This window comes from Rhinolophus sinicus, linkage group LG06, assembly GCF_036562045.2.
Source record: "Rhinolophus sinicus isolate RSC01 linkage group LG06, ASM3656204v1, whole genome shotgun sequence".
In the NCBI taxonomy this organism is placed as follows: Eukaryota; Metazoa; Chordata; class Mammalia; order Chiroptera; family Rhinolophidae; genus Rhinolophus; species Rhinolophus sinicus.
The window spans coordinates 154,609,060-154,623,702 of NC_133756.1; the positions used below are offsets into that span (position 1 = coordinate 154,609,060).

Below are 14,643 nucleotides of genomic sequence, written 5' to 3' on the forward strand. Positions count from 1 at the left end.
AATATTATAGAATAAATACAATGACAAAGAATTTTCTTCAATTTTTTGTATTTGAGTTGTTTAAACGCAAACCGAAATAGAGAAAATACATAGCATAACAGTAAAACATGATGTATATAAGGTCTCCACAGTAACTTTTTTAGTGTGCTTTATGTGGGGAATCCAACAATTATTTATTTTGTGTCAATATATTGATGAATAATAGTAAGGAATACGATAGCTCTATATAAATTCTTATTGTATGTATGGTATCTTTAAATGCTCTGGCGCTGTGTAGACATTTTATTTCTGTTGGTAATGTTTTCTATTGTGGTAAAATATACCTAACACATTATTGTGCATCCAACACCACTGTCTATTTCCGGAACTTTTCATCGTCCCAAACTGAAACTCTACACCCACTAAACAATAACTCCCCATTTCCTTCTCCCCCTGCCCCTGGTAACCATTATTGTATTTTCTATCTCTGTGTATATGACTCTTCTAGGTACCTCATAAAAGGGAGATGGTGAAATATTTGCCCTTTTGTGCCTGGCTTATTGCTCTTAGCATAGTGTCTTCAAGATTCATCCATGTTGTAGCGTGTGTCAGAATTTCCTATTTAAGGCTCAGTAATATTCCATTGTCTGTATATACCACAACGTGGCTATACATTCCCTATTTGGTAGACATTTGTTTCCACCTTTTGGCTATTGTGAATCACGTTGCAGTGAACATGGTTGTGCAAATATCTGTTCAAGTCCCTGGTTTCTATTCTTTTGTGGATATACCCCAAATAATATTTTGATATGTAAATTAATAGCCTCGCATTACAAAGGGGAAGTCAAAACTTATAATGTAGAAAGCTGAGTTCAGAGAAATTTAGTTATTTATTAGATTCATAGACCTGTACTTACTATATACCCTATTAGAAAGTGAATTTTAGTGTCTGTGGAAATAGAATTCATGAACTTTGTTAGATACAAGAAATACAGAATATTAAAGAAAATGCCAACATCTATTTCTGTCTGTGAGTTAATTGCATGGGTATTTTCTCATCTTTAGGGTCTTAAAAATATTGAATGAAACTGGACTCATCACATTATGCATCCAGTTGACCTCTTAATTTAGAAAAAGAAGATCCCTCAGATTAGTTTTAATGATAAATTTCAAAGAGGATAATGAGGTATGGAGAAAGACAGCCAAGGACATTTCCATGCAGTAATGCAAATGGTAAAAAAGTATAGCTTTCATAATTGTGTATAATAATGACCCAGTCAATCCATCCGTCCCTCAGGGAATGCTCCTTTGGATAACTAGAGAAGAGCGTGGACTTTGGGGAAACTTACATAAAACGAATTTCAGAGATGTGGCATTAAAGTGTCATGGGAAAATAAATAACAGTATATTTAATATAAATAGATATCTTGAATTTATTTAGTGATTATTTGTCAGACAATTTTCAAAGAGCTTTATTTGCATTACTCTGTTTAATCCTTAAGACCTTCCTACACGTTAGATGCTATTATAAGTCTCGTTAAATAGATGATGTTGAATAATTTACCCAAGGTCACAGAGTTGATAAGTATAAATAATAAGGCTCAAATTCCAAACCAGTGTTTAGAACCTGAATTTTCATAAAGTGCACTGCAGGCATCCAGGGCCACCCCTGCAAAATTATAAAACAAAACAAATAAAAACTGACAAAGACTACATGTATATATGAGATAGGCACCCCACCCTTTCGGATTGTTAGTTTTCTATATTTGTTCCCCAAGTCTGGCCAGCCATATTCAGGTTTTAGAGGTAGCATTTTTCCTTTACTATGAAGAAATTGACTCGGAAAATGTGATAGTTCTTTAAAATTAGTCTTTTTTTATTTTTTAAAAATCAGATGATCTGATTATTTATTAGGACCTCAACATTTTTGCTGCATCATTTTTATGGTCTCTATTCAATTAAATTTTTTTTTAAAAAGCTATTGCTTACGTGGCAAACAGGTTTTACCACACAGAGTATTCAATGGAAACATTTAGGCATGGATTGTGATCATGTTTTAAAACAGGGGTGTCCAAACTGCGGCCCATGGGCCAACTGCGGCCCACAATCCATTGTTAATTGGCCCGCAGCAAATTCCAAAAATATATTTAGTTCACTTAAATAAACCAGGTGAGGCAATACGTACTTCACCTCGAGTGAGTGGCCCGGCTGTTTGTGTATTTTACCACATATGGCCCTTGGTAAAAAACGTTGAAAAAAGTTTGGACACCCCTGTTTTAAAAGGATCTAGACTAGTGGGCAATCTGCTTATCATGGTGACCATCATGGCCAGCCAGTCCCTGGGGTCCCCCATGTACTTTTCTCTGTCTTATTTATCATTTATAGATATTGTCTATTCTACCTCCATTGCTCCCAAAATGATTGCAGACTTGATGTACGAGAAAAAGACTATTTCCTTCCATGCTTGTATGACTCAAGTCTTCAGAGAACATTTCTTTGCTGGTACTGAAGTCTTTCTTCTGGTGGCGATGGCCTACAACTGATGTGTGGCTATCTGTAAGCCTCTTCATTATTTGATCATCATGAATTGGTGGGTATGTGTTCTCCTGCTGCTCGTGGCCTGGACTGGAGGCTTTCTTCACTCGTTGGTTCAATTTCTTTTTATTTATCAGCTTCCTTTCTGTGGCCCCAATGTCACTGACAACTTCGTGTGTGATATGTACCCCTTATCGAAACTTGCTTGTACCAATACCTACCTCAATGGACTTTGTCTGATCTTTAATAGAGGGGCAATTTGCACTGTCTTCTTCATTCAGCTGGCTTCCTATGGGGTCATATTACATTCCCTTAAGACTCATGGTTTGGAAGGGAAATGAAAAGCTTTCTACACCTGTGCATCCCATATAACGGTGGTCATTTTATTCTTTGTTCCGTGTATCGTTTTGTATGCAAGGCCCCATTCTACCTTTCTCATTGATAAATTCATGACTGTGGTTTTAAGTTTCATAACTCCCATTTTAAACCCCTTAATCTATACCCTGATGAATACAGAAATGAAAAATGCCATGAGGAAACTTTGGAGTAAATATGTGGCCTTTGTTGGAAGAGGGCTGTATTCCTCATGCAGAACATGATTTTTATTCTTTCATAGAATCAAGGAATCCTTTCACTATCAGTGATTACATGTAGAAAATAATTTCCTTTGACTTGTTTAGCTTAATTATTCTGAAACAGCCATATATATTAATCTTTTTTTAAAAACTGCATCTATGTATGTTTTTCTTTCTTTTCTTTTTTTTTATTAAATTTATTGGGGTGACAATGGTTGGTAAGTTACATAGGTTTCAAGTGTACAATTCTATTATACATCATCTAATATATCACATTGTGTGCTCACCACCCAGAGTCAGGTCTCCTTCCATCACTATGTATTTGACCCCCGTTCCCCACTTTTACTACCCTTCTTTACGACCCCTTTCCCCCTTACTCTCGTGCAACCACTAAACTGTTCCATCTCTATGATTTGTTGTTTCTTTGTTTGCTTGTCTTGTTCCTTTGTTGCTTTCAGTTTTATATCCCACATATCAGTGAAGTCATATGGTTCTTGACTTTTTCTGACTTATTGCACTTAGCATAATAATCTCAAGATCTCTAAGGAGAATATGTTGTAGCCCGTAGAAAGGAGAATTGCATAGGTTTAATCCCTTACGGAGATAATCATACCATGTTAAGATTTTTCAGTGGACATTTTTTTTTCCTTGTTGGGTTTTATTTCAGGTTCTTGTTTGTGGAGTATGGTACCTCCCTTCTACATAGAAATGTGATCTCTTAGAACTTGTTTCTTTTTAGTCCAAGAAAGTGACATTTTAAAATTAAATATTCGGATTGTTAAAAACATTGCTAATCTAACAGTAAAATAAATGTCTTGGTCAAATTAATTAATTTACAAATTCACAGCATGTGTTCGTAGCTAAGGATAAATCTAGGAGAAATGAACTTTGTTAACATCATACTGTGATGGTAACACATGGTTGATTTTCTATATTTTGATCAAATTTTGGACTGAAAAATTAAATTGTACAATCCTATTCTGCACATCTAGACCAATTGGCCTCCTCCAATGGTTGAAATACATATTTAAGCCTCTAATATCACAGTGCAGCCCCAGAGTCTGCCCACACTAAATTACCTCTCCGGGCACACTTTTAAAACATGCAATAAATGTTAAACATTTTGGGAATAGATTGTTTTGTTTTACATAGTGAATGCTTTCCGATTCTCTAAAAATTACGTTCTTGACTTAAGTGATAAATTAAAGGTGTCTTTTCTGTTTGCAATAGCTCTATAGAGGTTTTGGTGGTCAAATACTATATTACGAAGATTCTTTTTTTTCAGACTCTGGCATTACATGTTTCCTTGTTGAAAAGTCAATCCAGAACATAGATTCTAGGGCATAAAATCCATATTTATTTTTGCCTTCATTTCTTTTTCAATTTATAATTGGATTTACTTAGTGTATTTAATAATATTAATGACTAGTTTTATTTAATGCATATTGAATACCAGCCATGAAATTTCATTTATTCTTTAGTGGAGGAAATAAGAACACTGCCATGTTTCAGATCCTATTGCCACATAAAAAACTCACCCCCAAATTTAGTGGCTTAAAACCCCAACAATCACTTTAGTATTTCAGATGGTTTCAGTGGGTCAGGAATTTGAGCAGTTCAGCTGGGTACTTCTGGCTCACCATCTCACATGAGCTTGTGGTCAGAAATTGGCTGAGGCTAAAGTCATCTGAAAAGTTTCTTCACTCATATACCTGGTACCTTGGCTTGAAAGCCTTGAAACGTGGGAACTGGAATAGCTGGCCCTTCTTGAGATCATAGGTGTGGGGCCCTAATTCAATAGAACTGGTGTCCTTTTAGGGATACCAGAGCTCTCTGTGTGCACAGCGGAAAGGCCTCATGAGGACAGAGAGAAAAGGCAGCATCTATGAGCCAGCAAAAGAGGCCTCACCTTCATCATAGACTTCCAACCTTCAGAGCGCTGAGAAAATTAATGCCTGTTATTTAAGCTCCCAAGTCTATGGTATTTTGTGATGACAACCCAAGCAGTCGATGATGATGATGATGATGATAAAAATTAATCTAGTTGATGAACAGAGGCCTGATTCAATTCAGGAAAATCATGGCTCCTGATCCAATACCAGACATGAAGAGTTTTATCCACCCCTGGTGCTTTTGGAATGAAGGATTCGTAAGGTATCCTTGAATAAGAATTCTGTGATGTCACCACAAACGGTGTAAATCTTCATCCTAACCTTTCTTTGAGGGTTCTGAGACCATTTACCAGGAGAACTGTGCTTTGGGCAAAGAGAAATACAAAAATCTTTCTGGAGATTATGGGAAATAGATTCTAAGCTAACACTCATTCCTGGTGGCTGAATGCCACTGGGGTCCACGGGTCAGAATGCAGATGGAAGCTGGAAGAATACTGACCCAAAGCTATCAGAGTGGACCAGTTCTGCTTATATAGAAGGCTTAATGTACTCTACAGGAGCCGTACATTTCTATAGTGGGTCTCTGATTCCTGGAGTGAAGTTGTCATGGTACGAAGGACTGAGTAGAAGTATTTGGTATTAATCTTCCTGTCCAAATAGTAACAAAAAGCAGCACCGTGTCCTTGGTCTACCAAAGAGCTGGGACAGATGCATGGAGTGAACCTTATCACATTCCCATTTGATTTACTTGTTTGGCTTGGGCATAAAATGGAGAGACAAGCTAAATCTGTTTGGAAAATGGGAGCTAAAAAAAAAAAATCCTGTGTCATCTTTACATTTTGTGATTTGCCTTCATATGAGAAAATCCTATACTGTGTTTCCCTGTAAATAAGACCTACCTGGACCATCAGCTCTAATGCATCTTTTGGAGCAAAATTATATTATATATTACATTATAGTATATTATGTTATGCTATATTATACCTGGTCTTATATTATATTAAAATAAGACCAGGTCTTATATTAATTTTGCTCCAAAATAAGACATCTTAGGCTGATATTTTTATTCAAAATCAAAGTCAAAGGATATATTTGATTATGATCTCTCAGCATTTTATGTCCCAATGCAGGTCTCACTTGGGAAACAATGCAGCTCGTTGAAGTAATTATGTAGATCAACTGGGCAAACAAAATAACTTCTTTTGTTTGAATTACTCTGTAACAAGTGAGAATATCAGCTATTCCAGTAGGGAAAAATAAACAGATTGGGATTTAGGAAATTTAAAATCTGTTACCATCTAAATGTAATTTTGGGAATGTTTCTTTCCTTCCCCACTTCAGTTTCTTCATATGCAAAACAAAAAGAATGAATTACTCTTCAGTGACCCATTCAATTCTCAACGCCTAAGATTTTCTGTTTTCTTATTTAAGATAAAATTCTGGCCTTCATTACTTGAATTACCAGAAAACTCTTATTATAATATAATATGAAATACATCATTATTATTCTGCATGAGGTGGAACAAGGTCCAACACTTTCCAGAGACTTGTGATTTTGGCGAGCTCTTAAATTAGGCAGGTAACACTGGAGAATTGAGAGAACAGAAATTGGCTTTTAGTTTTATCACGTACTAGTTACACATGCCTGGATAAGTGAAATAAACCATTTTAAGCCTCAGCTTTTCTAGCTATTAATTGGGAATAATATAGTCATCTCATGGGGTTATTTTGAGATTAAATATTAAAGTGGAATGCAAATAATAAGCGTTCAATGTATGATACGATATGGTTCATATGAATTTGGGGCAGATTAGAAATAGACAGGGTCAGTAATGTTCTTAACTGATGTAACAAAGGAAATGATAAATAAATTTGTAATTCTCAATTCCCTTGAGAGGGCAGATGGGAAATTCTCAGAGAAAGAAGCTGACATACTTCAAATCTCCAAGTGTTTTTAATCCACTTTTATGCCTCCATGACTTGGGATGAGAAAGCCTTAAAGCCTTTGTTGAAAGACAGATGTTAAAGAAGGATTTTGGTAACTACCTTGGTAAGTTTTTATGTGGGAGGTAATGTGGGGTCAAGGTCAAGATGAAGAGGAGGCCAGACAGACGAATTCTATCTACAGGTCAGCTCCTCACTAACTATGTCCAGGGTACAAGGCTTATCCTATCCATGTATCAATTTTCCTATCTGTAAATTAGGAGGAGGAAACTTTCGATCATATGACTCTTTTAAAAATATTAAATGAGATAATTTATATAAAATGCTTTGCCTAGTGCCTAGCATGTATGAAACAGTCAATATTAATTTTAATCATTACATAATAATAGCTAACCTCCACACAGAATTTTATAATTTATCAAATTATTTACATCTTTCAGAGAAGTAAGCCTAATTTCCTTAGCTCTTAGTGTTCTCAGAACTTGTAATATTTCTGAGAGCACAAAATGGAAATTGAGATGAGCAAGTGCTATTGGAACATTCAGAAAGTATTTAAAAAATTTTTAAAGTATCTTTTCTAAAATTAGAATACTATATAATCTTCAGAAAAATACAAAATACAGATAAATAAAAAGAAAAATATGTTAGTTTCAGCATTACAATAAACCTATAAAGTAATACCATTTTGTTCTATTTCTGTGTATTTTCTTGTATAATTGTACATTATTGTGCCTGTATTTTTCCAAAAATATAAAATTTAACAATATAATAAATGAATTTACTTCCATCAGGTTGAAAGATTTTGGAGAAATGTTTCTTTAACTCCTGAAGTCAGCAAGGGTTGCCTTGTTTAAATGCACTAAAATGACATAGCTTTTGTACTAATTGATTGTTTAGTAGACTCATGTGTAGTTTGGTTCTCAATGAGGTAGAACATGGCTGGGAGAGGTGCTCTGAGTTGTTCCATGTGTGTTATTGTGTGAGCAAGGCTATTTATTAAAACATATGGTTATTGGTGGAAGCTGTGTCTTCTTGCATCACATTTGAGTTGAGATGATCCTACTTGGTAAAATATAGAAAAGAATTGGAACCTCATTGCTTCCAAATTTTAATCTCTTTATACAAGAAATAACAGTCTTTTGCTTCCAGAAGTGAGGAAACTCAGGTGGTTCTTTCAAGATTAGCCATTTAGAATACTAATCTCTACTAAGTGTAGAGATTTTATCTTCAGTGCAAAATGCTGAAGTGTCTGAGTCAACATGCCAGTCACAAGGACCTGACCCAGGGCTATGTCATCCTGGGCATCTGCATTTGCTTCTGTGGCTCTCTGCATACATTCTGTGCATCTGTGACATTTTTCAAGTTTTCTCTCTTTTCATTAGAAAGTTGGTGTTTCATAACACAGACCATGAGCTCTTTGAGAGCAGACATATGTCTCTGCATCCTTCTTTGTAGAACTAATTCCAGCCCGTTTGTGGTGACATCACAGAGTTCTTATTCAAGGACACCTGCTGAATCCTTCATTCAGAAAGCTCTGGATGTGGAAACTCTCTACATGAGGGGCTTAGTAAATGGTTATTGAATTAGTATGGAAATCAATGAAGGTTTGGACAGTAGAGCAAATGAAGGATCAATAAATGAATGAGTAAATAAAAGGTTCTGAGAAATACAATGTTTTCATAAAAGGAGCAAGTGAATTTTATCTGGTTGTGATAATACTGCAATTCTATCTTATTTAATAATGTCTCTATTAATTCTCCAGGATGTTTAGATGATATTATTGCAAGAGCAAGCCAGGAGACCAAGGCAACCATGTTTGCGAAGAGAGAAAACATTAAGAAAACTGGATCTCTCTCTTTGGCTCATAGACTCACATAGAAAAACTTGTTTCCTTGCCTTATTTTATCTGTGGTGGTACTACCTGTTAACATACCCTTATTCTTCAGCCTGGAGGATGACAAAGAAGGCTGGTTAAAGTTCTTGCAATATAACTGCCCTGGTTTCTATTCTATGACATTCATCACTGATGGGCAGACTAGGATCTTCACATTTCCTGGACCTCTGGATAGCTTTGCATCTCCAGAGGCTACTCAGGTTATTCTCACCAGTCTTTCTTCAGAAGGGACTGAAGGAATATTTTCTGGAACTCATAGAGGAGAAATATGATTTACTCCTTGAGTATTTACTGTTATATATTAAAGGATAACTCTAGGGAACAATCTAGAGACATAAGAAGGGGATGGAGAGCAGTGAACAAGTAGAGATCATTTTTTTTTTTTTTATGGAAGAGGGATGGTGCTGAGCAATAAAGTGGAAATAAATGGGTTCGAAGGGAAGAGTATCAGTGAATAACACTTATCGTAAATATATTTCTTTATCTCAGAATATGTTTAACATTCATGTTAAAACTGTAATCATATGCAACAAACATTGTCTCTATCTGCCTAGTGCCAAAATTAATAATTCTTGTGTGTGTGTGTGTGTGTGTGTGTGTGTGTATGTGTGTGTGTAAATAGCTTCCAAATAGTCACCTTGGTAAAGAAGGAAGAAAAAATGTGTGCTGGGTGGTTAAAAGCCATGCAGATAGATGATAGACAATCATGTTCTCATTGTTTTTAATAATTCATTGTTTTGAGTGGCATAATAGAAACAACATAATTTTAATAGTCATGGTCAAATGTCATACATTTTCAATGATGTTAACCTACACTTTTAAAACAATTTCAATAAGAATTAAAATAGCTGAGATTGCCAGATGTCTACTTTGTATCAACTTTGGGCCAAATACTAGGCTAGTAGTCCCTTCACTCTCAACTGCCACTCTTTGAGCCAATTATCTTTGATTCACAGTAAATAGTCAAGAGTTTCAGAGGTTGAACCCATTTTATAGAATCACCTTTGCTCTTTATTTCAATGTAAGTCAGGGGTCACAGCCCAGCCTACTGACTTCCATCGAACAACTTCTTTACTCTTTCTAAGCATTAGTTATTTCACCTGTTAAATAAGGATAATAATAGTATCTGACTTGACGTTGATATAAAGATTAAGTATGTCTGGCACTTGTAACACTCAAGCAAATGTTGGCTGTGTTAGTTGTGGCATCTAGACTTGAAATCTTCTCAGTAAATGACAACACTGTCTTCAGGTGATGTAGTCCAAAACTTTGAAGCAAGTTTGACTCTTTTCACATCCACATCAAGTCTGTCAGAAAATTCAACTGAATCTACCTTCATAATACATTCGTAATATTTAAAAATTATGATCACCATGAATGGTAGATCAATTTAAAAACAAAGTATTATAAAGAGAAAATAAAAGCCAAATACTTACCCACCTAAATGTTTAATTTATCCAATACCAAAATATACAAACTCCATATTTAGCTCATTTTTATTAAATATCCAGATTCATAAGTGGTCAACTTTTTCTTCTTGTCATGACATTTTGTCTTTATGTAGACTTAAGAGGGAGTTGAACATTAAAGATGAACATTATAAAAGTTCTCTTCTGATGTGCAGTTATGTGAAGATAATTGGGTTCTTGGCAAGATCTGCTAATGATGGAGAAATCCCGTGAGGTCTAATTAGCCACAGCTAAGAAACTTTACCGTCTTTGCCTGCAAATAGGATATGGGTAGCACTTATAAGGCTCAAGACAAAGGACTTAGCCAAAGAGGCCACTTACAAGTCAACAAAGACACTTATTGTAGCTGAGCTAGTTGGCATTTTACAACTTTCTTGGTGTACTAACAGCTGCCTGGGGCCCTGGCCATGGAGCTATGTCAGACAAGTTCATAGGTGAGATTTTCCCCCAGAAAATCATATAATTATAGAATCTCGGGTTTAAATGGATCTTACAAATCATATAATCACCCCTCAACCCACCAATCTGAAATTAAATATCTTCTTCAGTATGTCAAACATCAGGAAAGATATAACTGAGTGTAATACTACCAACTAAGAACTAAACATATTTTGGGGTCTTTTTTCTTTATTGATATGTATTTAAGTTAGTTAGAATCACATTATATATTCAAAATTTGCATCCAAATTTTCCCCTTAATATTACAACATAAGAACTTTTGTATATTGCAAAAATTTTTATAAATATCTCTGTTAAAACTATACATTATTCAAGGAGATGCATTGTATTTTACTTACCCATTTCTCTAATTTTGGACATTCCATGCAATTTCTAATTTTCCACAGCTCTTAATAATTATGTTGAGCATACTTGTACATAATGAGTTTTGTCTTTTTAAAATATTTTCCTTTATGGTGTATTCCTAGACAGAAATATTGTGAAGTCACAGGAAAAAGACAAAGTAATTTCTATTTATAGTTATTTCTGAATCATTTTTATTGATTCTATCTTACTCTTACTGTGTACATTGTATCTTTTCTCCAGAGTAAGGGTGGGGCTGCTGCTCTTTGTTTTCACATATGTGTATGGTTTTCATTTTGGGTAATTAAAAATAAAGCTCTTTATCCATTTACCTTTAAAAGGAAAAGAAATGATTTTGCAGAATATATTTTGTTAGATTTCTGTTTTTCTTTTTTCTTCTTCGGAAATTTATGTCCCCCAATGTCCTCATTCTATTAACAATGCCTTATCTTGTAACAAGGAATGATGGCTGATGGATGGTGTGGGAGGATGGGAGGGTGGGAGGAGGAGGCATGAGAATGCCTATCGCAGAACCTTAAAGGAGGAGGAGGATCATTCATATCAGGGTGGATGAGCTGCTGCTGTTTGGTTATAAAATGTTGAGGGTGGATTACTGAAGGCATTTAACATGTACACTTTTCATGACTTCATATGGACCAATATACATTAATTTACATAGTAAATGTGCAATAAATATTGAATAACTAAATGTGTAATAAGTATTTATAGGAAATAATAGATTTTATATGTGTTTGTGAGTGTACCTATGTATAGATGTATAGTACTTTATCTTATCTATAGACTGTTTCTTTCCATTCTGTGTATTAAATTTCTATTTTTAAAACTTTGAAAACAGGGCTTCCTTTGCTTGATAAATCCTCATGTATTGAACACCTATCCAATAGTTTTGTGTTTTTTGATCCCAGCCTACTGAAGCTGTAAATTTATATCATGTCACTGTGTTAAAATTGTATTTGGAACAGAATTTTGAAGAATAAAAAATATTAATTAACACTGTAATTATCATGAAAGTAAAATAACTCAGTAACATACTCTTTCCTAGAGGCAATTAATATTTTATACTTACCCTATATAATGTGTCAGAAACTATTCACTGGAATGCAGCTTCCTCTCAAAAGTTTATTTATGTTTTCATAAAGTAGAGAGTAATGATAAACAACATGAGAATGATGGAATTCCTAGGCTTGTGGGCTGGGAAAGCATGCATAGTCTTACACATGGAGATGAAGGAAGTATGGCAATTCACCAACCATTTATTCACCACCCAATAGGTGCCAGACACTGCAGACATGATGCCAGGTACTGGACAGGCACAGTGAGAAACACACATGATCATATATGTGTTATGGTAGGTACCAGGGAGGTGTGTCTCCAACCACTTACACATTTCTCCAAACTGTCTGCTTATGATACATATTTATCAACCACATCTTTCCTTCTGCAGTTAGAGCTATGAGTCAAATGCAAATTCTTCTGGAAGAGGAAATAACTCTTACTATATGCAGCACTTTACAGCTTATGAAATACATCTGAGAGTTACAATTTTTAAGCTCACAGACACAGAGGAGGGCTTGTCAGCATGGGGTGCTGAAATAACTTAGCAACTTCACTGAGAATTAGAACCAGAAGGAGAATCCAGATCTCAATCCAGATCTCAGTAAATTATACATGAAACGTTGCCCTATAGATGTTTTATAGGTAACAGGTACTAGGTGTCTGAAGAGTTGGAAAGCGTTATGGAGGAAGTGAGAAAGAATTGAAACAATTACTGGGGTCAGGGGTGCCAAGGTCATGCTCCCCAGTTACAGTGACTATCCTGTGTCTGAACTATGAAGTTCAGACTACCTTTCATGATTCACAGGTATCATTCTTTATCTCTTTGTAGGTAACTTAGGCCCAGGAAGGTGTTATTAATACGTCCTGAATGGATCGCCTCCGCCTCCCAACAATGTGACTGAATTTATTCTCTTGGGACTCACACAGAATCCGCACTTGCAGAAAGTTCTCTTCATTGTCTTTTGTTCATTTTCCTATTTACTGTGCTGGCCAATCTGCTCATTGTCATTACCATCTCCCTCAGCCCCACACTTTTGGCTCCCATGTACTTCTTTCTCACATACTTGTCTTTCATAGATGCCTCTTACACTTCTGTCACCACCCCCAAAATGATCATCGACCTGCTGTACCAGAGGAGACCCATCTCCTGGGGTAGCTGCCTAACTCAGCTCTTTGTGGAGCACTTCCTGGGAGGGTCAGAGATCCTCCCCCTCATTGTCATGGCCTACGATCGCTATGTGGCCATCTGCAAGCCCCTGCACTACATGACCATCATGCGACAGGGGCTCTGCCGCCTCCTGCATGCCACTGTACAGATTCTTTTCATAGTCCACTTGCCCTTCTGTGGTCCCAATGTCATTGACCACTTCATGTGTGATCTCTTTCCACTGCTGAAACTTGCCTGCAGCGACACCTATAGGCTCGGAATGGTAGTGGCGGCCAACAGTGGGGCCATGTGTTTGCTCATTTTTTCCATGCTGCTCGTCTCCTACGTAGTCATCCTGAGCTCCCTGAAGTCCCACGGCACTGAAGGACGGCGCAAAGCCCTCTCTACATGTGGCTCCCACTTTACCGTAGTTGTACTCTTTTTTGTGCCTTGCATATTCACCTACATGCGTCCTGTGGTCACCTACCCTGTGGACAAGTTGGTGACTGTGTTCTTTGCAATCCTCACTCCCATGTTTAATCCTATCATTTACACAGTGAGAAACACAGAGGTGAAAAATGCCATGAGGAGTTTGTTGAAGAGGAGAGTAACAGGCTGTTCATAATGCCAAGAATGTAGTGATATACATACATGCATATGCAGATATACACATAGTCAGGATATACGAAGGAAAGAACAACCATAAATCCATAGTTTGATGAGTCTAGAATATGTGTTTCTCCAGTGTCTCCCTGATCCTTTACTAAACTCCTCATACATATGTTACTTGGCTGAAATTGGCTTTTTCATAGGACTTTGGTCTCAGAACTTCTTTTATTTTTCATTATCTTGTGGTAGAGCAAAAATGAGAATAAAAATTCTTAGATATATGGGTAAGCGGCAGCTGGGGAATGGGAAAATCACTAATGAGTTTTTTTTTTGGGAGCATTATGAATCTGCCCAAAGCAAAAAGAGAGACCCCCCCCACAAAAGGAAAAAATAATTCATAATCTATCTCAATTTTTTTGGCACAAAAATAATAAGCTAGAAACTTTAAATTACTTTTAACTTGGTATTATTTTATTAAATGTCCTATGGCTCACAGTTTTTCTTGAATATAAAGGAAGCTTTTTATTTTTCCATACAAAGACTTGAGGAACTATTTGAAGTGACAAGGGTAAACATTCTTTTACTTGATCTCAACAAAAAGGCCTATGGTTAGGTTCCAAAGCTGTTGCTCTGTACGTATGATTTATTTGTAGGTGATGTATCTATGTACTAAGTTTGTAGTTCCAATACTATCCTTATTTTACAGAGAAGAAAATTGAAG

The 14,643-nt window shown here is 35.9% G+C and overlaps 1 protein-coding gene and 1 pseudogene across 1 annotated transcript; both read left to right on the plus strand.

Annotated features, from left to right (window-relative positions):
* Positions 1-456: 456 nt before the first annotated feature.
* On the plus strand, positions 457-3,113 carry LOC141572459 (olfactory receptor 4A15-like; the record flags this gene model as incomplete). Its single annotated transcript, XM_074337156.1, is given in 2 exon segments — positions 457-487; positions 2,275-3,113. Coding segments are annotated over 2 exon segments (870 nt in total), but the record flags the coding sequence as incomplete, so codon positions are not given.
* A 9,911-nt stretch (positions 3,114-13,024) lies between these two features.
* Positions 13,025-13,938, plus strand: LOC141572343 (olfactory receptor 4C3D-like; annotated as a pseudogene).
* The last annotated feature ends 705 nt before the right edge of the window (positions 13,939-14,643 follow it).